The following is a 25,898-nucleotide window of genomic DNA, read 5'->3' on the forward strand; positions in this document are numbered from 1 at the left end:
GAGTTTACAGGAATATTTTAGTTCAACTTCAATAATATCACTGTACGATCTCGGTGCATCATTGAATAAAACTCAACATGTTTGTACTCTAGTTGAGTTTGCATTCTAGGACTTTTTAGACTATTCATAAAAATGCACAAAACTCATTATCTTATAAATGGATTATGAATGAATGTCAGAAACTAATTAAATAAACTTATCCGACAAGGAGATAATGTAGGATGGGAAGTGTATGCTGATAATCTAAAGCCATGTTGACGTGATTCACATCATGTTGTGTATAATGCAAGTCTGTAATACATGTCATCCCTGTTGTTATGCAATAACCAAATTTTGGTGGTCAAATGCGGAAGTGCAACCGAGCGCTCAATGTTAAAGCCCGGCTGCACAGGGTTTCCTTGTCATGAATCCATGGGTCCACCTGCAGTTCACGCTCCAACTACTAGGGCCGAGTGCTTCAACACTGGAGAGCCTCACTGGGGGCTTGCTCATCCCTCTACAATGCCACGAAGGACGGAACCCAACGAGCCCTTGGCCATCTGGAGAGGAGTCCTCTCCTCTTTGTTTTCAATATAGATACTGGCTCCATGCTCAACCAGCAACTTGGCTGCCTCCACACGTTCCTCATCGCATGCCAGGTGGAGCGGCGTATTCCCTTGTGTGTCCTGGATGTTGGTGCCGGCGCTGTGTTTGAGAAGCAGCTGAATGAGCTGGTAGTTGCCTTTGGCTGAGGCTCTGTGTAAGGGAGTAGACTGCAACTTGTCTATGACATTAGGGTCTGCTCCATTCTCAAGCAGCAGCAGAGCTATCTCATATCTGTCTTTAGAAGCTGCATAATGCAGAGGGGTGCAGCCATTCTGATTTACAGAGTTCAACAGAGCTCCTTTTGCTATTAGAGATCCCACTATGTCCTCTCTGCCTGCAGATGCTGCAATGTGAAGAGGCGTCCAAGAGGCATCATCTTGCAGATTCACTTCACCGCCCACTTCCAGGAGAAACTGGACTATGTCGGTGTGTCCGGCCGAACAGGCCCAATGGAGGGCGGTTCTGTGGTCCTGGTCTGTTTTGAAGGCAAGTGTTTCATCTATTAATATGCATTGCTTTACTTGGTCAAACTGTCCCTTGTAGGCAAAATCACAGATCTCCACATTAGAAATAGAACCCTCCATTAGAGACGTTTATCCTTGATGTTATAAGAGATTTCAAGTGAAGACAGGAACAAATAAATGAAGACAACAAACCATGAGAGGAGGTTGAGGGCTCCCATCTCTTATGGCCTCCAGGCCACAACCTGTACTGACGTCATAGTAATGTCATGTGATGTCACATAATGTCATACCTGCTTTGCGTGTTTTCACCTGAGCCCTTTGTTGTGTGATGTCAAAGCTGAGCAACTGAAGTGATGACATATCTGAGTCTTGTGATGCTATAGGTACTTTATCATTTTCAAACGGCTGAGTCTAGTGGTCTGTGCACTGTGTGGTCCATTTCTATGTCCTTACATAACCCCGTGGTTTGGTACATTTCTTAGAAATTTGCATTGAGTATAATAAGCAGCTATTCAACTGTTATGGCATCCAGTGCGGCCACCGGAACAGCAGCAGGTGCTGCTAAAGTGGTTAAATCATTTATTTCCAGGGACCTGGATGAAGCGAAACGCAGAGTTCGGGAACTGTATCGGGCTTGGTACCGTGAAGTGCCAAATACAGTGGCATTGTTCCAGTTGGATATATCTGCACGTCAGGGAAGAGACAAAGTAAGAGAGATGTTCAACAAAAACAAGCATGTCACCGACCCACGTGTGATAGACCTGCTCGTCATCAAGGGCAAGATGGAACTCCAGGAGACCATCAATGTTTGGAAGCAGAAGACTCATATTATGCGGTATTTCCATGAGTCCGAGGCACCTCGCCCTACAGACTTCCTGTCTAAATTCTATCATGGTCACGACCCATGAGCTCTTGATACTCTGGCTCCTCTGGAGAAACTGGACTGGTAAAAAGTGCAACCGATCCCTCAGTGTGCAAAATGGCAGCTGGGCGACAAGTCCGTCCAGAGAAGGCTAGACAGCCACATACATGATGGAACCAAAAGAGAACTACAGCATCAGATGAGATTTGCTTTATCAATTCCCCGTTGCCACCAGAGGCTGAGGGCTCTGGTGGTCCTAGCCGTCAGGTGTTAAGTTAGCAGGGTCCCAAGGTACTGGGTCCTAGTCGTCGGATGTTAAGACGACATGGTTCAGAGTATGGAACCCCCGTTGCCACCAGTCTGGGGGTTCTGGTGGTCCTAGCCATCGGGTGTTAAGACTGTGTCTGGTGTGTCTGGTTAAGTTCTTACCACTGCAGCAGGTTTTAAACTCGGACAACCAGTCCCCTCTGAGTAGTATTTTATAAATACATACAGTATAAGCTTAGTAGGCTAGCAGACAAAATTATGAATTTCTATCGAATATCCTATAGTTACAATGAAATTGAGTTGACTGTTGGGTAACTGTTGCGTTGTGACAGTCCCGCAAACTCCCTCAGGCACAATTTAAAGACCCCTGTCCCCAGCCGAGGCGCCTTCTCCCCGGGCAGAATTCCAGGTTTACTCCCCCGGACCACCAGGGCCATAGTGAGCGACTAGTGATTCTCATAATTTCAATAAATAAGCATAAACAATTTCACGTGAACTTTGTTGGTAAAAGCTCCAGCTTGTCACTCTCCAGGCTGCATGAACAGCGCTCGAGCACTCAGTTGTCTGCACCCCTCAATGTCGTAACTCTGTCTTACTCTATGGCTCTGATTAGATAGCGGCAGCACAATTACCTTCATTTTTGGATATCACAGGCACTTAAAAAAATCACAGGGAACCTTTACCCTCCAGCTAACAACAAATCTCAGTCAGTCCCCATTTAATATAATTTTACTTGACCTTTAGAAATTTCTTTGTTTTGAGTCGTCCAAAAAATCTATTTCCACAATGGCCATCTGTTAATTATGAACACTTGCATAACCTATTCTGAGCATTTAATGATAGGTGACCATTCAGTGAAATGCTACATGTTGTGCGCATGTAGATCCGAGAAGCAATATATAATAAGCAATCGACTGGGATCCCAGTATATAAGGTTGATGTAGTTAAAATGAATGAACCTCACCCATGCCCACTTTGACAGGCTGGAATGGCTTAGGGTTGACGACAGAGTACACCGAGTACAGCATCTAGCAATAGGTCTGGTCCACAAGATTCGCTACACCACCAAGATACCCATGTACCTGTCTAAATACTTCCTTACTGTCAACAAAGTCCACACCCACAACACCAGAGGTAGTTCAACAAACCATGTGCAACCCAGATTAGGCACTAACAAGGGACTAAATTAATTTCGCTCCAATGCCACCAAAATGTGGAACGCCCTACCAACAGTCATTAAGACAAGCATCCCTTGACTCCTTCAAAACCGCTCTCAAAGGGCACCTACTGACGGCTGCAATTCAAAACTGGCCCACGTAAAATCTGATTCCCCCACCGACCCCCTTTTTCCCTCACTGTATATGTTTTTTTCCCTTTTTACCTCCACTATGATTTCCTGATTTTGACTACATAGAAGTGTATACGTCTCTAAATGTTTTGATGAAATGAAAATGGCGGGCCCTATTGTAAACAAGTAGAAATGCTTTTATGCGGCCGAAACGTTGTGTCTTATTTATGGTGTATTGAATAAAAAGCAAACACCTTGGAGCAAACCTGTGTGCGGACTCTCCTCTCTTTCACTTTAAGCGGTCGTCCTCATAACTCACAGTTAACAGTTTTATATTGAGTTGTGCTTGAATGTACTGTAATTCTGCAAACTGTTAATAAATATTTCAATCAATCAATCAATGCTTGAAATGTAGGCCTACTGTAATTCTGCAAACTGTTAATAAATACTTCAATCAATGAATCTTTGAATCTGAGTACAATTATTATAATGCCTTGCTCATAATCTTAGCCTCCCATGAATCATTACAAGACTCTCCTCCTTCATCAAAATAGATGCCAACAACAATGACCATAGATGCTAACGATACTGACCTGGAAAATAGAGAAGCTCTTTTCTCTGGTCTCTCAAACGAGTGACCAAAACAGGCAGGTCCATTTTGAAGATGGGTCCAGGACTCCAATCTTGAATGCAACCACATCCACCTAAAACATAAGAAAACACTGCTAATCGATCATCTACAATCAAAATGCTTATGCGTATCAGATAATACAGGGTACAGTGGCTCTATTTTATTTGGTCAAATATTAGATCATAAAGCCTAATACACAATTTTTTGGGTATATGAAATAGGATCATGTGCTATCATTGTTCCATAAATTATATTTTTCATTAGCCTGTTGCTTGATGTGCATAACACCTTTCTCCCCAGAATTTACCATACCTTCATTATTAATTAAATTATTGACTCATTGTTATGGGTTTTATTATTAAATCATCCTAGATAATAAGCAATAGTGACTATCAATGACTGGTAGAACTTAGAAGACGGTTAAACCGGCCCAGACAGCTAGTGGTCCGGGCACCTTGGCTGCTGATGCAGCCTGTCGCAGGTTCGAATCCCGATCCCCGGCGACCTTGCTGCGTGTCACCCCCATCTCTCTCTCCCATTTAGGCCTACTGTCCTATCAATAAAGGCATGAAAGCCCAAAAATAAATCTGTAAAAAAGAAAACAGATACCCACCCCTGGGGCTAAAAACATCTTGTGTCACTGTCTATGTGTCCATCTGACCTCCCTGACTCCTCATCCATCTTCAATTGACATCAGCATCAGCAATGATTGACATCTGTCTGCCTTTTGCTCAGCTCTCCCAGACGAAAAATCTGATGCCTGATTACATTACCTCTGAGCCGAACTCTCTACACCAGTAAGACGCGCAAACGCAGGAAGCGAACGCAGCTGAGACCCTGCAGATCATGTCTGTCTGTCTGTCTGTCTGTCTGTCTGTCCCGCTGTTACTGTATATGTGGACCTGGCCCCTTTTTCTCGCCGGTTTTCCGACTCGCAGCGGTTTAGCGCATTTTAGTCTTACTTCACCTTTATTTAAATTGCATTGAATTGAGAGAAGATAGTTGTTATTATCTAGCTGACTAATTGCACAAAATAATTTGATCACTTTGGAAATGATCTATAACATCTGTGGGTTTGACATAGGCCTACTAGCCTATACTGATGAAGACAGCATGTTAGCATAACGATGAAGACATTGAAACAATTGTTTCACTCCACTTTACTGTTGGTAAACCGGCGAGTTCTCTGGTATTCCTACTAGTGTAGGCCTAGGCTATACTGTGCTGCGTTACTACTTGCCTATCAGGACATGGCTCTTTTGTCGACTGGTTACTGGTAACGTAGGCTACTGTGCCTGTGGAATGGAATGGGTTCGCCTCCCGGCCGAGGCTACACTAGTAGGTATAGGTGAGGGAGGAGAGTCCGTCGTGGGGTGGGTGACGGGTCCTCTCTGGAGTTTGTAGTGAATACAGGTCCAAATAATCAGTTTGCTTTGCTTCAATCATTGGCCACTAGATGGAGCTAGTACACTGCTATACACTCAAACTTTGTTTGAGAACTTGTGCTTATTATTTCGCAGGATTTTAGTTCGGGAAGAAGAACAAAACAGAACATTTACATATAGGCTATAGGCTGCGGCATAATACTATGCATTTGGCATGCGCGGCAGATTAGACAACATGTAGGCCTGCTATCAATACAATGTGAACTGAAAACCTTAATAGGAATGATCGTGATCATCTCAGACTGACTCCGCAGTCCCCCATCGATGCTTAAAATAGCTCAAATAATACATTTTATCTTGCAGCCTTTATAGCGACAAAATTGGTCACAACAATTTGAATTCGTTATAGGGGTCATTAAACATAAAATAGCTTACCATCAATGACTTTACAGCTTCAAAAAATAAATGTCCATATCGCAAACCAAGTGTTATAATATTTAAACCATCATGTCTGATGCCTATAGGCTATAATTACTTGATCCGTCACACAGGATCAAATAAAACAGGCGCAATATTTGGTTCATATATTAATTTATTAATATGCTAGCCATAAGTCTTGCTAACTTCCAGTAAATTAACCATTTCTTATTTTATCGTTATCGGAATGCATCTAGCTTTTTTAGCATATCCATACATTATCCACACTATAGGGGTTGGAATTTAAATCCCCCAAATGAACCACGTAGGCTACATAACCTAATTCTTAAACAATATTTAGGCCTGCAGATTTTGAAAACAAAAGACCGATGTCTGTCTGATTGCTTTCTTATCGTTTTCATTTAGGCTATTATTAATTATTCCCATGGCGTGTTGCCAGATGTTATTTGGCATGAAAGGCCGGCTATAGCCATAAACAATAAAACATAATAGTTCCATTTCCACTTCAAAAGTAACGAAAACACCAGAACAAATTTGGTTACCATCGTCTATATGCTTTCTTTTACACAACAATCATCTGAACTGAAGGCACCTTTTTTTCACTCGTTCAGGTCTCAGGGTTTCTTCACACGAAGGCGCCCCATATCTTCACAAAGCCATGGCCTAATTGATTTTTTTTTTCATTGAATTTTCCCCTTGGAGCTTGCTTTCTTGTCAGCCCCTGGAACAAAACTTCTAAAAGGGCAGGCAAAAAGGGGGGGAAAAGTCGTCTCCTCTCTCAGCGGGGAAGCACAACAGTCTGCCGAGGAGTACGAAAAGAGGCTCCGCTTTGAGGCTACCGAAAGGTCAAAATAATAAATGTAGACCCAATTGAGGCTCTCCACACACACACACAAAAGGGGCAAAACGTTACATTTTGGCAGCGCGGACCCTCATAGCGTGATAAACTTATTTAAAGAAGGCGAACTAAAGAGGAAACAGCGTGAGTCTCGAGAGGCAGAAAGGGGGCTTTCAAACCGACAGACAGGCTTGGCTCATGGGGCCTTTTCTTCATCTCTTCACTCTCACGCTCCTCTTCCATCTTCCAACCACGCAGCTCCACACGCCGTCACACAATAAAGCGCATCATTTTCCTACAAATTAAACTAATAAGTTGATCGAAAAGAAAAACACATGGAACTGAAGCTATTTGCCCTTCATTTAGCAGCATGCATTCATGTTATAGCCTATAATGGAGAGGGGGGAAAGTCCAGGCAGATAGAGCTTTATGCCTAATCCGATTTTAGGCTATTGTGTTTTTTCAAGATAATCATTTTGCCATCCAGTTGAAAGTCGCTCTTGCTGAATTTCAATTCAATTCAAATGAGCTTTCATAGGCCCATCTCACATTCTTGTCACTGCGGTGCCTGTGTCTGAACATTCATTGCTTTCTCCTTTGAGTTATGCCCATGCAGTTGCCCACCAAGCATGTTAAGAAATAACATCCCAATATAGTATAGCCTATCTGCAAGGGTTATTTTTATTTCTTTTCCCTATAGGCTGATGGTCAGGTTAGTTTACAATGGCATAATTTTATTATTTATTTTGAGATGATGATATTGATGATTTATTGAATATGATCAGGCTATTATTCATTGCACAATGCATTGGTTGATTTGGAAGAAAAGAGAATCTGCACTACAACACACATACAAATACACTGTATTTTTTGATGGGGCAAATATAGGCATATATCTATAAGTAGCCTACCACGAAACTGATTGACTGAGAGTGTGTGTGTGTGTGTGTGTGTGTGTGTGTGTGTGTTAGATCAGACTATATAACACAACATTTGATGGTCAAAGATCAAAGTCATCAAAGTTCCTTTATTCGTTAAATAGCCTAACTTTATTTGTCTAAAAGATAAAATAAAACCATGTTTTTTTGTTGGCCTACTACTTTATTAGTCAAAATTATAAACAGAAAAAGTCCTGGGGATTTTCACGACAGTTTCAGTTTGTAACCTAATACCGGTAGTTTAACTTTAGTTTGATAATATTACACAGTAGCCTACTGTGCTCAGTGTCCTGTACTAGCCTACTTGTCTTGATTCATGTTCATGGCGATTCCGAATGCATTCATTGTAGTGCTGCTGCCGAGTGCAAGAGAAGGCAGTCCCTTTGACAGCTGAGCTGACCAATCAAATTAAGCACGTACGACGTGCTCGTGTTGTTTGTTGTTCACGCACGCACCGCTTCCGTATCCGCTCTAAGTTTTTGTCACGTTTGTCGTTTCGTCACTCGATCATAACGCATTTCCTTATAAAACCTCAACAAAGAATGTATTTAGGTCACTGCCTACACTGAGTGTATACTGACAGTCTTTTGCAACAACTGAACTCTGCTGCTCCAGCTGCTATATGGTACTGAAAGGAATTCCCTCTGTTCTGTCCCCAGAACTGCTGTATGTCCTTGCTCAAATGGGCCATGGAGATGAGTTGGGTATATGCTATATTTCTCTTTAATGACGTTTGGAGATAGTTAAATTGTTTACAGGTGCTGAGCCTGAGCCTAAAATACTTACTATTGTCTTCTTGCTGTAGTTCTGGGTGATGCCAATTTCCCATCATCTTCCGTTGCTGGTTGCGGGCCGAAGGAGATAAGAGCTGATGGTATGTAGGCTTACTAGGCTGCGGCATTTGGACCAGTGTTGCCAGATTTTGAGAAACAAGCAACCTACGAAAACCAGGCCAAAATAAACAGTTATAGGGCAGGTATTTCAAACTGTACTAGTACTAGTAGTGGTTCTCAAACATTTTCACGTCAAGGTCAAGAACCCCACAAATAAAATTAATGTATTTGCCCTTTCGAAAAAAGCAGATCTACAAGCTCACAACACATCAAGTCGTGACGTGTTGTGAGCTTGTGGATTGGCTATTTTCAAGTAGCCTTTAAACTGAAGCAAGCCCAAAGCAACTACACTTTAGAAACCCCAAAGACCCCCAAAAAACTTCCAATATTTACAGGAAAACAAGCCAAAAGTTGCTTATAACAAGCAGACTTGGCAACACTGATTGGGCTCTGCAATCATGTGTGATCAACTCTGCAGAGGCGGAAAGTAAAAGTAACTAAGTACTTGATGCATTGTACTACTTGAACAATGAAATGATGCTGTCTTTTTTTTACTTTACTGAAGTATTTCCAGCACATATATATATATATATATATATATATATATATATATATATATATATATATATATATACATATACATATACATATTGATTAATTGAACAATGTGGACCCTGTTGTAAACAATTGTAATGCTTAATTGGGTCGTCCACTCACAGTTAACAGTCTTTGTATTGAGTTTGTGCTTGAAATGTACTGTAATTCTACAAACTGTTAATAAATATTTCAATCAATCAATCAAAACAGTCACACACACATGCATACATACTTTTGCCATTTGAAAATAGCCGATCTACAAGCTCACAACAGCGCATTGCGTTGTGAGCTTGTAGATCTGCTATTTCCAAAGGATTTTATAACTTGTAAAATGGGACATTGTGCATATTATGAGTAATTTTACTTGTATTACTTATATGTTGATGCCAACACATTTGTAGGCTACTATTACTCAATTACATTTAGAATACTGGTACTTTTACTTGAAACAGTATTTCTACATTGTGGTAATTTGTCCACCACTGCCTCTTTGATCCTCATAGGTATTGGAATACCAAAGCTCCTGGAGGCCATTTTGAAGCTCCTTCCCCTGGATATGTATGCTCCTTCACCAGTAAGTTTATACTACACAGTACACACATTACATAAAAGAAACCCTCTGAGTGTCATGTCGTCTTGCTGATTACTTTGATGCCTACAGTGAAATATCAGGAAAATATACTGGATCAGCTATCGATGTATTGATGTACTGTATGTAATCTATTGATCTGTTGCACCAGGCTGCAGTCATGGAGCCGGTGGAGTCTGGTTTGGAGGTTCCTGTGTGGGAAACTTACAAACACCTATTGGACCAGGCTGGAGTTCAGGTGAACCCTCCCCCCCCCCCCCCCCACAGACACACACACACACACACACACACACACACACACACACACACACACACACACACACACACACACACACACACACACACACACACACACACACACACACACACACACACACACCCTACGTAGGCTACTATGGTCTGTTGTATGACAACTTATATGTGTTGCTTTACATTTCTATGCAGGCACCTCTTGAGAAAGTGGAAAGGTTTGCTTTCTATGAGCGAGCCAAGAAAGCCTTTGCCGTGGTGGCAACAGGGTGAGAATGTGCACACTCATATAACAGCTATTATCGTCATGCTTGGGCAAACATTCACTGCTTGTAGCTTTGTAGACTGGCAATTTGGTGTAGATGGGGAAAAAGTGGTTAAAAGGCAAGAAATATGGACATACTGTAACATGGAGATTATATTTACGTTTTCAGAAACTATTTGTAAACTAGAACTGCACTCTGCCGAGTGCATACTTGCTTGTTGCACACTAGTAGGCCATAAATGGCCTACTAGTGCGCAAGCAGAGCGCGCAAGTACTTTCGACCGCTACAAACCGCTACAAACTGTCAAATCTCATTTTCTGCCTCTATGTATATGTCATGTATTTGTAAGTTGATTAGCGGTATACTGTGGTTACTTTGCGTCCTATGCACCGTCCCAGCCTTTTCGATGCGTATGCACCGTCCCAGCAATGACTAATGACTAGACATACGTATACATATACATTATACTATATAGAGTATGTAGTTGTAATTTGATTAGCAGTATACTGTGGTTACTTGGTGCCAAAAAGTGACAGCCGTCTTTTTCAACCGTTTTTATGTGTATGCAAATCTGTGCCTGGTTTGCTGGGACCAGATTACACATTACGTCATCGTTGAGAGCTGGGACCAGAGTACATGTTGTGTATATGTATGACTAGCTCTCAGTGATGACGTAAGAGATATGGTCATCTGTGTAGTCTGGTCCCAGCAGACCAGGCACAGATTTACAAATTACAAATCACATTACAACTACATACAGAGTATGTAGTTGTAATTTGATTAGCAGTATACTGTGGTTACTTGGTTCCAAAAAGTGACAGCCAGTTTTTTTCAACCGTTTTTATGTGTATGCAAGTCTGTGCCTGGTTTGCTGGGACCAGATACCACATTACGTCATCGTTGAGAGCTGGGACCAGAGTACATGGTGTGTATATGTATGACTAGCTCTCAGTGATGACGTAAGAGAAATGGTCATCTGTGTAATCTGGTCCCAGCAGACCAGGCACAGATTTACAAATTACAAATCACATTACAACTACATACAGAGTATGTAGTTGTAATTTGATTAGCAGTATACTGTGGTTACTTGGTTCCAAAAAGTGACAGCCAGTTTTTTTCAACCGTTTTTATGTGTATGCAAGTCTGTGCCTGGTTTGCTGGGACCAGATACCACATTACGTCATCGTTGAGAGCTGGGACCAGAGTACATGGTGTGTATATGTATGACTAGCTCTCAGTGATGACGTAATGTGGTATCTGGTCCCAGCAAAACAGGCACAGATTTGCATACACATAAAAACGGTTGAAAAAGACGGCTGTCACTTTGAAGAGACCAAGCGAAATTATTACTTGCGCGCTCTGCTTGCGCAAGTAATAATAATGTTTCTCCTATTGTATTGCACCAACCTCACAGAGACATAATGTATCATGTGCAAATGTATACTACCTTGTTCTACTCAAGACCTTTATTTGCTGTTAGTTCTTACACTGTGACAATACAGAATGTCTCTGTGGGGTCTGTCTTTCACAGGTGTACCAATTACCAATAGGAGTAATTCTATTTTGTTTATTTGACCGTGCAAAAATGTAGCTGATTAATTCATATAGAACATATCATTGTAAGTGACACTGTTTCCTGTGTACACAGGGAGACTGCTATCTATGGGAATCTGATATTGAAGAAGGGGGTCATTCCAGCTGAACTACTACTGTGACAATATTGCTATGAGATAATTATGATCATAGGAAACAGTTTTGAACTTATGAAGATCCATTTGAGAACAAAACGTTGATCCTTGCAATAAACAATGGGAGCAAACAACAGGGTGCAAGCGTGCAGCCTTAATCATTACCATCATGCTGGTCCTCTGTTTATCCTGCTATAGGCCTACTGATTACAATAATTCATGTGCATCCTGACCTCTACGTTTCATATTCATTGTGTTATAAACATAAGTCACTACTGTGCAGGTTTAGTTTATTATTGTTCTGTATAACATCTGAGTTTTCACATTATTAGTGTGTTGTCTGAAAAAGGAAACGTTTAGTCATTATTATTAGTGATTTATTATTAAGATGGGAGACAACAGCTATTAGCAGTGGCATGTTGACATTTCATTGGATATGGCAAACAGAAGCACTTAGGTCAGGTAACATCATCTAGGTTTCCCAGGGCCGGATCTATGGGAACTTTGGGCACATGACCAGGGGCCCTTAGGCACCAGGGAGCCCTAAAAAAATCCAGCATTGCTGTGTTTTCATTCTGCATGCATAGTGCGTGAGGTGGCTCCACAAAAAAGGTAAAAACACTGAAATACACTGACACTGGCCCATTTGCTTACTACAGGGTTCCCCAATTAGCGGCCTGTAGCGCCCCCTTGTGGCCCACAGAATCATTAAATGGGGGTCAGTATAGCCTCTGCATGTCAAACTGGGGGTCCTTTTAAAATGGGGTCTTGCCCTGATCATTAATTTCAGGGCAAGACCTTGCGCGTGCCGACTCGGCCTCCAGCCTGGTACCGTAGTCAAAATATGGCCCTTGAGGAAAATTAATTGAGGAACCCTGGCTTACTATGTGGGTCGAATAAAAGTAATGTGCTTGTTACTGCCTGACTGTCACTCTGGAACGGGGTAGGTGGCCGGGAATAGGCCAATATAACGGCATATAACTTCCCCAAAACGGCCCAAAATGATGTCCATGTGCAGGGGGACTCTTCAAGCTTCCGTGCCATGGGGCCCTCAGTGGTGTTAATCGAGCCCTGAGGTTTCCTCTGTACAATGAGGTTGACTAGGCTGCCGCTCCAGCGGTACGATCCTCTAGTCATCACCTTGCAGTAGTACTCCCCAGAGTCTGGATCCTCTAGTCTTCACCTTGCAGTAGTACTCCCCAGAGTCTGGATCCTCTAGTCTTCACCTTGCAGTAGTACTCCCCAGAGTCTGGATCCTCTAGTCATCATCTTGCAGTAGTACTCCCCAGAGTCTGGATCCTCTAGTCATCATCTTGCAGTAGTACTCCCCAGAGTCTGGATCCTCTAGTCATCATCTTGCAGTAGTACTCCCCAGAGTCTGGATCCTCTAGTCTTCATCTTGCAGTAGTACTCCCCAGAGTCGATCCTCTAGTCTTCATCTTGCAGTAGTACTCCCCAGAGTCTGGATCCTCTAGTCTTCATCTTGCAGTAGTACTCCCCAGAGTCTGGATCCTCTAGTCTTCATCTTGCAGAAGTACTCCCCAGAGTCGATCCTCTAGTCTTCATCTTGCAGTAGTACTCCCCAGAGTCGATCCTCTAGTCTTCATCTTGCAGTAGTACTCCCCAGAGTCGATCCTCTAGTCATCATCTTGCAGTAGTACTCCCCAGAGTCTGGATCCTCTAGTCATCACCTTGCAGTAGTACTCCCCAGAGTCGATCCTCTAGTCTTCATCTTGCAGAAGTACTCCCCAGAGTCGATCCTCTAGTCATCATCTTGCAGTAGTACTCCCCAGAGTCGATCCTCTAGTCTTCATCTTGCAGAAGTACTCCCCAGTCGATCCTCTAGTCTTCATCTTGCAGAAGTACTCCCCAGAGTCGATCCTCTAGTCTTCATCTTGCAGAAGTACTCCCCAGAGTTGGTGAGCAGCAGGTCACTGATCATCAGGGAGGCGTCGCCATTCAGGTACTCCCCGGCAAACGACAGGCGGCTGTCGATGCCGATGTGCACCTGACCATTGATGAAGATGATGATCAGTCTCTTTTTGGAGTTGGGCTTCAGCAGTAGCCACTCAATGTTGATGGACTGGGAGTTTGACTCCCGGAACCGATGACGGCACGGCAACGTAGCGTTGTCACAAACCGCTTCATTTCTGTCTGGGCACCATCTGACAGCAGGCTGAGCATCACCAGAAGCAAAGAGCAAAATATTGCAGACATCACGGCAGCCGACTCAATCAGACTATACCTTCACATTCATTCGGGTGACCCACATACAGTCACAATGAACACCAGCAATTGGGGAGAGACACGAGAGATAATTCTTCATTGATCAGAGTCCAAGGTCTGATGTCTGGCTTTCCCTTATAGTCATTTTCAAAGTTCCTTTGCTTGTCTGGCGTGAGACGTGTGCTACTATGTGTGTGTGTGTGTGTGTGTGTACACGCAGAATAACTTACAAAATAGTGTCCTGGAATTCTGCATCGTCAATTTTATTCTAATAATAGAAGATTTGTTTTACTGAGATGTCAGTGACCATGCAGATATGCATATTTCGTCATCTTATCAACTTGATCAATATAATTGCTGACAGGCAGGTGTGATGATGAATACATACTCATTTTTGTACGGCTTTGCTGTGCTGCTGATAAACAACAGAGACACACAGGAAAAGTGAAAATGCTACTAGTCTGATATCCAGCCACATGAGTGTCCAGTGTCAACAAATGTGACAAAGGAATTGTCACACATCCAAATCATCACAATAGATCAGCCACGGTGGGGGCAGTGACAGGAGTCTCACATGGCCACAGGAGGAGGTGGGGTTATGTTGGGTGTGTGTAGAAGGCCATGGTCTGGGCAGGAACCATGATGCTGGGGGGGGGCATGTTCCTGGAGTTGAATTTGAGGGTGATGGGGGGCTCGGGGGTGTCACCGTGGAGTAGGCTGGTGGGGACTGATGGGGGGGAGCCCCAGGAGGCTGTCCGTTGTCCGGCGGCATTGCAGGGTGCTGTTGTGCTCCATGGACTGGGTGGAGGAGGCGGCATAGCAGGAGCTGCCAGAGTGGGAGGACGATAGGGAGTTGGACTTCACCAGCTTGGCTTTTGGGGCCTCAGCGTCATCCCCGATTTCATACTTCTTTTCATTCTTTCTGAACACCAGCAGATGATTATTATGACAGTGAGGACACCCAGAGATATTCCCCACCTCCACACCTGCTACCTTGCCCACATATTTCACATGTTGCACGGCGACCTTGATGAGGCAGTTCTCCTCTCCGACATCATTGCTGGCTGTGCACTTGTAAACACCTGTGCTGTCCATGGTGAGATTCCTCAGGGTCACAAGCTCGGGTTTCTTCTTCTTCAGATCTATGAGTGCAAGGTTTGGCAGTTTGCCCAGACTCCTGCCCTTATCCAGTACTCGCTCACACATGTAGGTAATGGGGTCTGGGGTAATGGGGTCACTTGTAGGTAATGGGGTCTGGGTAATGGGGTCACTTGTAGGTAATGGGGGGTAGGTAATGGGGTCTGACCCGTAACTGGACTTGCAGCCCAGCTTGACGTCACTGCCCTCCAGGATCTTTCCGTCTATCCAGCACTTTGGCTTTGAGGGCTTTACCCGTCCAATGAGGTTGACTTTGCTCCAGTGGTACTTCCCTCCAGTCTTTACCCGTCCAATGAGGTTGACGTGGCTCCAGTGGTACTTCCCTCCAGCCTTTACCCGTCCAATGAGGTTGACTTTGCTCCAGTGGTACTTCCCTCCAGCCTTTACCCGTCCAATGAGGTTGACTTTGCTCCAGTAGTACTTCCCTCCAGTCTTTACCCGTCCAATGAGGTTGACGTGGCTCCAGTAGTACTTCCCTCCAGCCTTTACCCGTCCAATGAGGTTGACTTGGCTCCAGCGGTACTTCCCTCCAGTCTTCATCTTGCAGTAGTACTCCCCAGAGTCGGTGAGCAGCAGGTCACTGATCATCAGGGAGGCGTCGCCTTTCAGGTACTCCCCAGAAAACGACAGGCGGCTGGCCTCCATGCCAGTCGCCGCGTTGGTGTACACACCTGACCCTCAAAGAAGGTAATGATCACTCTTTGTTTGGAGTTGGGCTTCTGCAGTAGCCACTCAATGTCGATGGACTGGTAGTTTGACTCCCAGAACCAATGATGGCACGGCAACATAGCCCACAACCCGCTTCATCTCTGTCTGGGTATCACCAGAAACAAAGAGCAAAATATTGCAGACATCACAGCAGCCTGGACTGGAAATCCCATGCAACGAAGCTTGGAAACAATGTCCGGTGTGGGGTGTGTGCCTCAGGTTCCCTGTGTGTGATACTATAGCCAGTATCTTTCAAAAAATAATTTAAGATTTATTTTATGGAAAGTGGAAAAGAATAATCTTTTAATACTGTACCTGAACATGGTGCTCTGAATGCTGTTAGTCTTTGCAGTTTTAGTAGATCTGAAACACTTCCCTTCAATACTACTGCTATTAAAAACAAAGAACCAAGGGTCCATCATTTACTTACAATGTATATTATAGCAAGTATTTTTAGGTTATACAGGAACCCTCTCAGACCCAGACAGTCTCCCTCATATGTGGCTTTTAGGCCAGGACGTCACCCAATTTAGAGTGACTAATTACCTTTCACATACAGTATGAGTATAGTATAGAGGGGATAGATTGGAGACAGATGATAAGTCTGTGATTCTAGCCACAACACAATAAAGCAGCTTTGTGTGCGTGTGTGTGTGTATGTGTGTGTGTGTGTGTGTGTACAGTATGTGAGAGGGTCACGGAGAAGGGTTCTCTATATGTTTATTTTTTCTGTTTTTGTTTTCCTTATTTCCCCAATGCTGGATAAATATGATACTAATAATGATGATAATCCTGACACCAATGCATTGTGTGTTCTGTATGTAAATGTGATGATGATAATGCCCGCCTTCTCCCTGTTGGTTAACGAGCGCCACTCAGGGGCGGGCCTATAGGTGCCTCAGCTAAATTTGTTCCCCAGCTGGCCTGCCACCAGGGTTACAAACGGATCATTCCCTCGGTGAGTTCGTTATGTCTCTTGTGAGTGGCATCCTCCATGTATGTATCCGTGGCCCCCTCTCCCTTTTTATTGTCTCCACCAGCCGAAGGCATGGGGTGAGTATGTTTTGCACTGTTTGGCACCGTTAACCTGATCGTCGATGCCAAACATTGCACACACACTCCATGGATGCCAACGATGAACCTCTGCCCCGAACTTTCCAGAACGGCCTGTTATAGCGCCACAATGAGGCAGCTTTTAACCTTTTTTTTACCTATAACTGCACCGATCTGTGTAAAATGTTGCACTCACACTCCATAGAGGGCAAGGACAAACCTTTGACCTGCATTTTTCACATCTGCCACCAGGAGGCCAACTTTTGTAAAAGACATTTTTATATTACTCCAGATTCTGTCCAAAAAATAGTTGCAGTATCTCTATAGTCATGTGCTCAAGACGGATCTGTCCGATATTTCAGTTGGCTTTGAACTACTGTTCATGAGAATTCTGCATTCTGTTTTGCTGTGTGTTATATATTCTGATTTGTTTAGTGAAAAATTGTTGTGTTTTGCACTTCCGTACAACTGTAGTGGACTGTGGAAGTATCCTGTTGAATGTCAATCTTTTCTCAAAGTTAAAATACAGAGCCATAATCTATTCTAAATAAACACAATCTAATGTGGCATCAACTATGTTCCGAAATTCCAGTATCCAGTGTGGTTATTTTCAATCCAAGTCTTGGAATAGCCAAAATAAAAATGTAGTCTTTGTTAGTGTATGATGTTCCCATGTCTTTCTGGTCATTATCATTATCAGGTCTGACATTAGACTTTTTCCCCTATGGTAGGCCAGTCATTGTGTTGACATACTGTATGGATTATGAATGTATAGGATGCAACACAGAGTCACACACACACACACACACACACACACACACAGTTAAAGCAGAACAGGGGCAGACAGACACACCGCACACTTCCTGTTCTGTTCAGCGGATGGCTCCACTGCGTCTGCTGCTATCTGCGCTCTATATCAGATCCATATGTCAGCACACACACTGACCCTCATCTACCTCTGCTCCCAAGTCAGTGAAGTCTCCACACCACGATCTGCCCCAATGGCTACATGAGAAAACCCCTGACATCTACGGGCCAGTCTATGTAATCACAAGAGAATGAGAGAGAACATATTAAACTCTTCACTAAATTAACAATCTTTTCTCTTATCTCTCTTATTTCCTGAAGATCAGTCAAATACAAAGTGATTGTTATCAAACCGACAGAGAGGCACTGAGGCAGTTAGAAACCATTATGGGAAATTCTGCTATGCCACTATCCCAGAAACCACAACCCTGAGGCTCTGGAACTGCCAACCTGGGAAGTGAGGTTTGACGGATAAAGTGTGCTGAAGCCTTTACCACTCCCAGCCCTCTCCTGTGTCTTGTACATATCATTGAAAAGGCTTTCATCAGCAGCCCAGAGGCCCAACAGTTACCCACACAGACTAACCACAGGAGTCTGCACCGATGAATGGCTGATGGTCCTTCAACCTTACAGGAAAACACACTTGGCTGTGGTTTAACCCTGCCTCTGGTTGGCAACGTGCTCTAGTTCAGTGACTGAGTGGCTTTCAGCTGGTCTGAATCATGTTTTGGTCATTCCATTAGAAGATGTATTAGTTACAGGAATGTAGGTGATGGAATGTTGGGAAATGGAATGGAAAAAAGGACAACTGCAAACTTTGTTTGATGTTTTTCAAACTCTATTTTTACTTACACTAACTATATGAAGAAGATTTACCTAGAGGGGTGCATATCACCAACGTTGCTCATCGTACCACCTGGATGTTTGACCACCAAATTGCACCATGCAATACATTGAGTTAGATGTGTTCTCATTTGCTGATCATACATACATAATGTATAGGCTACATACTGTTACATGTCAATCCATTGGCTCTTGTGTAATGTCTAGGGGACTTTTGGCGGTACGTATTGATGCGCGCACACACACACACACACACACACACATCATGCAATTACAAGTCTGGTAACAGTACTAATACTTGTATTCAGTGTTAGTAGTAAGAACAAAAACACATCCTTCAAACGAAACACTCAAAGGCACGTTCACCCCAAGGAAACAGAGCAAATCGCTCTGACCTCAGACCCTTAATAATCCTGTCATAATTATGAGCTTTTAGAATGAGACATAGCCTACAACATACACACACATTAAGATGCTGAAAGCCCTGGTGGACATTATATTGAGCCCATGGGCCATTATAAACAGTGAATACTGTTATTGGTGGAGTTTGACTGTGCATTATGTGGTTTTCAGGTATGGAAACAACTCTAGCTCGACAGCTTTTGGACTGTTTCTGCAGGGCCTCAAACCCCTCACATGAAACAAGATTTTATTTAATTTTTTAATTTGAGCAGTGGATGATTGATTGAATTTTTCTGTGATGTTATGTGCAGTCTTCTCCCGGCACTTCTAGAAGCTATTTGAGGTTTGGTGAGGTCTGCCAAATGCATGAGCAAATCAGTTTGTGTGCGTGTGTGTATGCATGCGCACGCGAGTGCATGTGTGCAGATGACAATGTTTTTAGACACTGCAAAGAGGACAGTAAAGAACAGAATGAGTGGGAGTTGTCTGCAAGTAATGATGGATGGCAATAAACTGTGAAACTCACATCCACATCATGATGTTGCACAAAACGCACCATGTGTGCCAAGAATAAATTGCCTGTCTGTAACTATTTAAGTGCGGCATTTAGCCATGATTTATGCCCATAAATGTGGGACTGTATGAGGGAACATGCTCCAAATGTTGCAGCTTGCAGCAATTTGACTTATATGAGGGAAACCACCAGAATGGATATTTGACCAAGTTCCCATATTAAACTGGATGCTGTTGCCTTCATTCTCCCCAAAGTGCCAGTTACATGGTGGTTATGTGTGTATAGTGTGTGAAGTGTGCTATGGCTTACTCTAACAGAAAATATAGATTGATATGTTACTGTCACTGATGATGACAGAACCTTTTCAAAATTGTATCTTAAACAATCTAATCTCCTAGCCGTGCCACAAAACCAATAACATCTTATTACTCCTAAAAGTCAGCGAGGAATGCAGCCAGCATGTCCCTACTAGACTTCAAGGTGCATCTTTATTTGACTTTTCTGCTGTGAACGAAACAAACATTATAAAACCTGAATATCCCGCTGGCTACAATCAGTGCGAGAGATCAGACCGTTACTCCACGGTAAAACTCTGGTGTTTTTCACGCTCCAAAGGACAAACAGCCCTTTAGGATGTGTGTACACCGTGGAACAGAACTGTCACTAATACATACTAAAACACTCATCAGCAACACAACATCATCATCACCCTCATTACTACGAGTAAAGCCCATAAAAGTTGTTCCAGAGGAGAGGGCTGTATTTGAGGCCAACCGGCTCTCTGTCTTTCCGTCATATCCCCCACACTCATAACATTTAGGAAAGCCGAGGGCTTTCTAAATAACTAAAATTAACTCAATGGCGTACAATTAACTTAATTGATGCCTCACCAACACCCATTAAACACACATTAGACATCTTCAGAGTGGAGTTGAACCACATGAATTACAGGGCTGGTGGAGGGACCTCCATGGAAGAGTGGAGGTGCATGTGAGATGTTTTGACGATGGTCTGCTCTGAAAGGAGAGACTGTCATTGTTTTGAAGCTGACACACAAAGAATCAGCTTGCCGTCAGTCCGCCCACCCTCCACCCTGGGGAAGTTGCAATTCATTGTACTGTATGTCTGCATTGTCTGATCATTGTGTAGCTACAGTATAAGTATGAACACATTTAGAACTCTTGCTGTTAAGTCTCTTTCAGAACAATCAAACATCCTTTACATTGATTATTACTCTTAATTACACACATGCCCATGTGTGGTTATACTATAGTATAACTTAAGTAAATAAGAATAACTATAGAAGGCTATATCAACGTATCCTCCAAACATGCCCACTATACTCCACTCCAAATGTACGTGCATTCGCACACACACATGCACGCGCACACACACAGCATGGTGAAGAATGCCTGAGCTGCTTTTTCTCAAAGCAGCTCCATTCTGCTGGGAGCCTCACCAGGCTAACATGAAGAAGATGAGGGTCTGGTGATGAGGCAGTCAGTCTGGGGCCCACAGCCACCTGACTCCACTGCTAATGCCTGGGTCTGTCTGACTCCGGCAACAATAGCACCAGTGACAGGGGAGGGAGCCTGGGAGACTGGGAGGGCTGCACCCAGAGAGCTGCATGGTCACAGGAGAGACAGACAGAATTAAGAAGTGCCGCTCTGTCTCCGTTATGTAATGGAGAGACCGCATCCCTCTGAGGAGCTTGTCTCCCTGTGCGAGAGGAGACAGGAAGGAGACCTCACTCAAAAGGAATATGATTGGCTCATTGTCCTCTGAAACCAATCAGCGGAGCTGAACTGAGCGTCAGAGATGAGCATTACCACTGTTAGCCATATGATCCCCCCCACAGACAGCAACAACTCTGCTTTGTCGATTAATCAGTCCAGTACAAAGAAGCAGAGGGGAATCTAAACAACATTCATCATATGTAATCAAATTCACTCAGTTTAGAATATTATCATTAGATACTCTCTCTCGCCCTCACACACACACACACACACACACACACACACACACACACACACACACACACCTCATAATTTCAGTAAACATGTGGCTGCAGTTAAAACAGGTTTAATAGCTATTTACTGTGTTCTGTACGCTTCTCATTAAACACATTTTCCACTCAGAGCGAGCTAATGTTTCGGAAAACTCTGTTAAATTAAAATGGCTATATGATGCCAGCGCTTAGCACATGTGCACACTCATGTGCTTTGGATTGTGCCGGATTTTACACAATTAATTTGTATTAAAGCAGTAATAGCAAAATAAGTATAAGCGATAAGATACCCTGTGTGCATTCAAAGATCACAGCTGATTTTAAACAATGGATATTGTTTGTGTTCCGATTTGAAAGGAATGATAAATGTATGATTTATAATATACAAGTCAGCCTGAATCTTTTAACATGGTAGGCTTTCTGGCAGAAGAGGGGCAACTCCTGTGTTGGGGGTACAGGGGTACCATGGAGAACACACAGTGGTGTAAAGTAACGAAGTACATTTACATACTTGAGATATATTTTACTTTAGTGGAGTATTACTAATTTCCAGTAGGCCTACTTTTCTTCTACTCCACTACATCCCAGGCAAATATTGTACTTTTACTCCACTACAATTATTTTATATACTTTAGTTACTAGTTACTTTGTTGATTTTTATTAGCATTACAAAACATACATTAACCAAGTCAGGCCTATATCGGCTTTCAAAAGATTTTTTTACATACATTTGATTTTTTTTATATACTACTACTTTTACTCATATTTCTATATTGCAGTATTGATACTTTTACTTAAAAATGTGACCACTGGTGCCATGGAACACATGGCCAGGGCTCCTTCATCCAGCTCCTCTTCCTCCGTGACAACAGCAGTGTTCTGAGCTTCTGACCACTGAATAGCTCCTCAACTGGAGTCCACCACGGCCCTGTCTGCCAGCTGGAGTTCTGCTGACCTTTCACCTCCGAACCCTGATCCCGCGGGCACTGCAGAATTCATCACAGAACCTTCACATCAATTGACATCACCGGGGGTGCGGGTGGGGGCCATCCTTTTAGACCACAGTCGCCATAGAGACAGGAGACTTGAGGTCAGAGCGGAGGGAGAACACTGATTGGATGATCTGTACAGGTGGCGGAGTCGGAGACACATGCAGGAAAGGGGGGTTGTGTGTGTGTGGAACGTTACATGCCACCACAAAGACATCATCTTTATTGTTGGTACCGTCTATCCAATCTGGGAACGCCAAAAAAATCGGAATCTGTCTTGAAAGATTACCGTCAACACAGAGCTCTATGCATTAGTTTCTAGACTTTCTCACCGATATCTATGTTCATGTGCCTTTGTGTAAGTGTGTGTGTGTGTGTGTGTGTTACAGTGTGTGTGTGTGTGTGTGTGTGTGTGTGTGTGTGTGTGTGTAATGGTGTGAGTAGTGTTCTCAACTGGCCTGAAAGTTATGGCAAGGCCCCAACTGATCAGGCCCGAGTCCCTGCCCGATTAATTAGCATAGATTTTAGGCACGACCCGGCCCTAAAACGTCGGGTCGGGCCTAGTCGGGTTTGGGCAAAATTTGATAACTCTACACAGTAAAAGTGAAACGCCAGTCAGCACCATCTTCATAATAGATAAATACACAAACAGAACTATTATTTTTATTATTATAAAAAAATGCAATATATATATATATATATATATATATTATATATATATATATTTATTTTTTCATGGAGCCCGAGGCCCGGCCCGGCCCTACTGATTAGTATACATTTTAGGCCCGTTCCTAAAACGTCAGGTCAGGCCTGGTCGGCTTTGGGCAGAGTTTGAAAACTAGTCTAGTGTGAAGTGAACCAGGCTTTAAAAGGGTTAAGGCCAACAAAAGAGGAAAATGCCATTTATTACAAACAACAACCATCGTATAGCAATACCAGTGTGTGTGTGTGTGTGTGTGTGTGTGTGTGTGTGTGTGTGTGTGTGTGTGTGTGTGTGTGTGTGTGTGTGTGTGTGTGTGTTTGTGTTTGTGTTTGTGTGTGTGCACTTTAGTTTGCGTGTCAGGGTCCCATCCATCCTGATGCTCCTGGGTTAAACAGGGGATCCTGCTGCTCCCTGATGGAGAGCTGACTGCAACAGAGATCCAGTTACAGAGAGTTCTTATGAAAGAAACATGTGGCCTGCTCTGCTCTGCAGACTTATGTCCACTGACAACTAGTGTTGATTTTGACAGCAATTTTTTATTTAGTTTTAGTAGTATTTTGAATAAAATTCCATTAAGTTTTAGTTATATTTTAACATCTGAAATGTTTCATCTTTAGTTTTAGTCCACTAAATGTCATAAGATTTTAGTCGACTACCGATAAATGTACAGTTGACTACCGGTACATTGCATGGCTGCATGCTGAAAATAGCAGATCTACCGGTACACACTCACAACGTTCCGCAGTGCAACACGTTGTGAGATTGTAGATCTGCAATTTTCAGCATGCAACCAAGGTTACCAAGCAAGCCTTTCAAGATTTTAACATGATTTTAACATTTTGTTATTATTTGATGAATATATCAGTGCTGAAAAAATAAATAAATAAAAACCAACCACATAATTTGTATTCTGTTTGTGCATCTTCATAGTTGAAATTCCTGTGGTTTGTGTATTGTACAGTCATTGGATAATTACAGCCTCCATTAAGACAGATCACGTAGAACCCAGCTGCTTCATTTAAAATGATTACTTAATCTTTGGTCGTCCACCATTTTATGCACAACTAATTGGAACACTGCTGTTCAGGGAGATCTCGTGTGTGGCCTTGCAATCTTTGCTACGATATTTTCCATATCTTTTCCATTACATAAGGACAATTCTTTCATTCATATTTAATCACCATAGGCTAACATAATTTTTGTTTTGTATTTTAGTAGTCATGTTTGTAGAAGAGAAAATGATGAATGTGGAGAGAGACCATGGGGCAGACCAAAACCGATGGGGTGGATTATATCTCCATGCTGGGAACGCCAGGCCAGCATAATGTGGCCCTGGAAAGAGAAGACTGGGATTCTCTGATGGAGCTGTTACCTCCTTGATCCAATTCCAGATAATAAAAGAAGTTGCCTTCAACTATAACTTAGCAATCAGAAGCAAGACATTTCACAACTCCTTTCACAACTCCTACTCTTTAATGTGGATGTGACTATGGCAACAAAATGGATGGATAGATGGATCGATGGAAATTAAAAAAACACATCCACAGAAAAGATCCACAAAAAATAAAGCATATCATGGATAAAGGACTAGTTCTCCCCCCAAAACTATTTATTTTTTATCAATTATACACCCCATCATGAAGCCTTGAATTCATGGAGATTTGATTGTTTTTGTCACATTCCTAAGACAATAATTTGTCTCCGGTAGGAATTTAGAAACTTGACTCTGCAAGTCTCCTACCGGGGACCTACTCCGCCGGTCATCAAATGATTGGTTTAGGAATGAAACAAAAACAAACAAATCTCCATTAATTCAAGTGTGTGTAATTGAAATTAATGAAATATTATTTTTGGGGGTGAACTACTGCTTTAAGCTTTGGAATGCAAGACCCTTCTGCGCAAATTTTAGCACACTGTCCCTAATGCTCCTCATCCTCATCAGAGAGTTCAACAAACCATGTGCAACCCAGATTCAGCACAAACAAGGGACTAAATTAATGCCACCAAAAACAGTCATTAAGACATGTGAATCCTTGACTCCTTCAAAACCACTCTCAAAGGGCACCTACGGATGGCTGCAATTCTAAACTGGCCTCCGTAAACCCCCCCCCCCCCCCTCTTTCCCCTCACTGTTTATGTTTCTTACCAGTTTACCTCCTTTTATGATTTTTAGTATATAGAAGTATATATTTGTACATCTCTAAATGTTCTGATGAACTGAAAAAGGATGGACCCTATCTATTATAACAATTGTAAAGTTGGTCACGTGGGCAAAAGATGTGCGGTCTACGATGTGGCGAGCCAAGATGTGGCGAGCCAAGATGTGGCAAGCCAATCACAGTCACCAGCTCTCAGCCCACACTAGGCCCGCCCCCGGCTCACACGTCAATCACAGTCACCTGCAGCTCTGGCCGCCCCCACACTAGCTTCACAATGTCATCTCACGCAGGACAGAATCTGATCTCGCGCAGAAGGAAGACGAGGAATTATAGGATCGCTATTTTGCTTATTCCATCTAAATCTCTGTATTTACAAAATAAATCACTCGGCGATTCCCTTAGTTACATCA

The 25,898-nt window shown here is 42.9% G+C and overlaps 3 protein-coding genes and 1 pseudogene across 5 annotated transcripts; 2 read left to right on the plus strand and 2 right to left on the minus strand.

Moving 5' to 3' along the window:
- Positions 1-488: 488 nt before the first annotated feature.
- LOC308327792 (uncharacterized protein) lies at positions 489-1,169 on the minus strand (the record flags this gene model as incomplete). Its single annotated transcript, XM_080781342.1, has 1 exon — positions 489-1,169. One exon carries the CDS (start codon positions 1,167-1,169, stop codon positions 489-491), a length of 681 nt encoding a protein of 226 aa, XP_080637468.1.
- Positions 1,170-1,570: 401 nt separating this feature from the next.
- Positions 1,571-1,957, plus strand: LOC308328173 (NADH dehydrogenase [ubiquinone] 1 alpha subcomplex subunit 6-like; the record flags this gene model as incomplete). Its single annotated transcript, XM_080781904.1, has 1 exon — positions 1,571-1,957. One exon carries the CDS (start codon positions 1,571-1,573, stop codon positions 1,955-1,957), a length of 387 nt encoding a protein of 128 aa, XP_080638030.1.
- A 6,237-nt stretch (positions 1,958-8,194) lies between these two features.
- On the plus strand, positions 8,195-12,196 carry fuom (fucose mutarotase). 2 transcript variants are annotated; one of them, XM_080782670.1, is made up of 6 exons: positions 8,195-8,400; positions 8,502-8,570; positions 9,630-9,700; positions 9,867-9,953; positions 10,160-10,233; positions 11,879-12,196. In XM_080782670.1, the coding sequence occupies exons 1-6, from the start codon at positions 8,319-8,321 to the stop codon at positions 11,943-11,945; spliced, it is 450 nt and encodes a 149-aa protein (XP_080638796.1). In that variant the 5' UTR covers positions 8,195-8,318; the 3' UTR covers positions 11,946-12,196. The 2 variants fall into 2 exon arrangements, with proteins under 2 accessions (XP_080638796.1, XP_080638797.1); XM_080782671.1 differs by having other exon boundaries at positions 8,267-8,395.
- A 1,571-nt stretch (positions 12,197-13,767) lies between these two features.
- LOC308328810 (CXADR-like membrane protein) lies at positions 13,768-18,015 on the minus strand (annotated as a pseudogene). Its single transcript has 4 exons — positions 18,010-18,015; positions 15,792-16,115; positions 14,783-15,530; positions 13,768-14,094 (listed from the first exon to the last, which is right to left on the minus strand). The product of its transcript is annotated as a CXADR-like membrane protein (transcript).
- Between the last annotated feature and the right edge of the window lie 7,883 nt (positions 18,016-25,898).

Source organism: Protomyctophum bolini (assembly GCF_963924005.1).
Source record: "Protomyctophum bolini genome assembly, chromosome: 14".
In the NCBI taxonomy this organism is placed as follows: Eukaryota; Metazoa; Chordata; class Actinopteri; order Myctophiformes; family Myctophidae; genus Protomyctophum; species Protomyctophum bolini.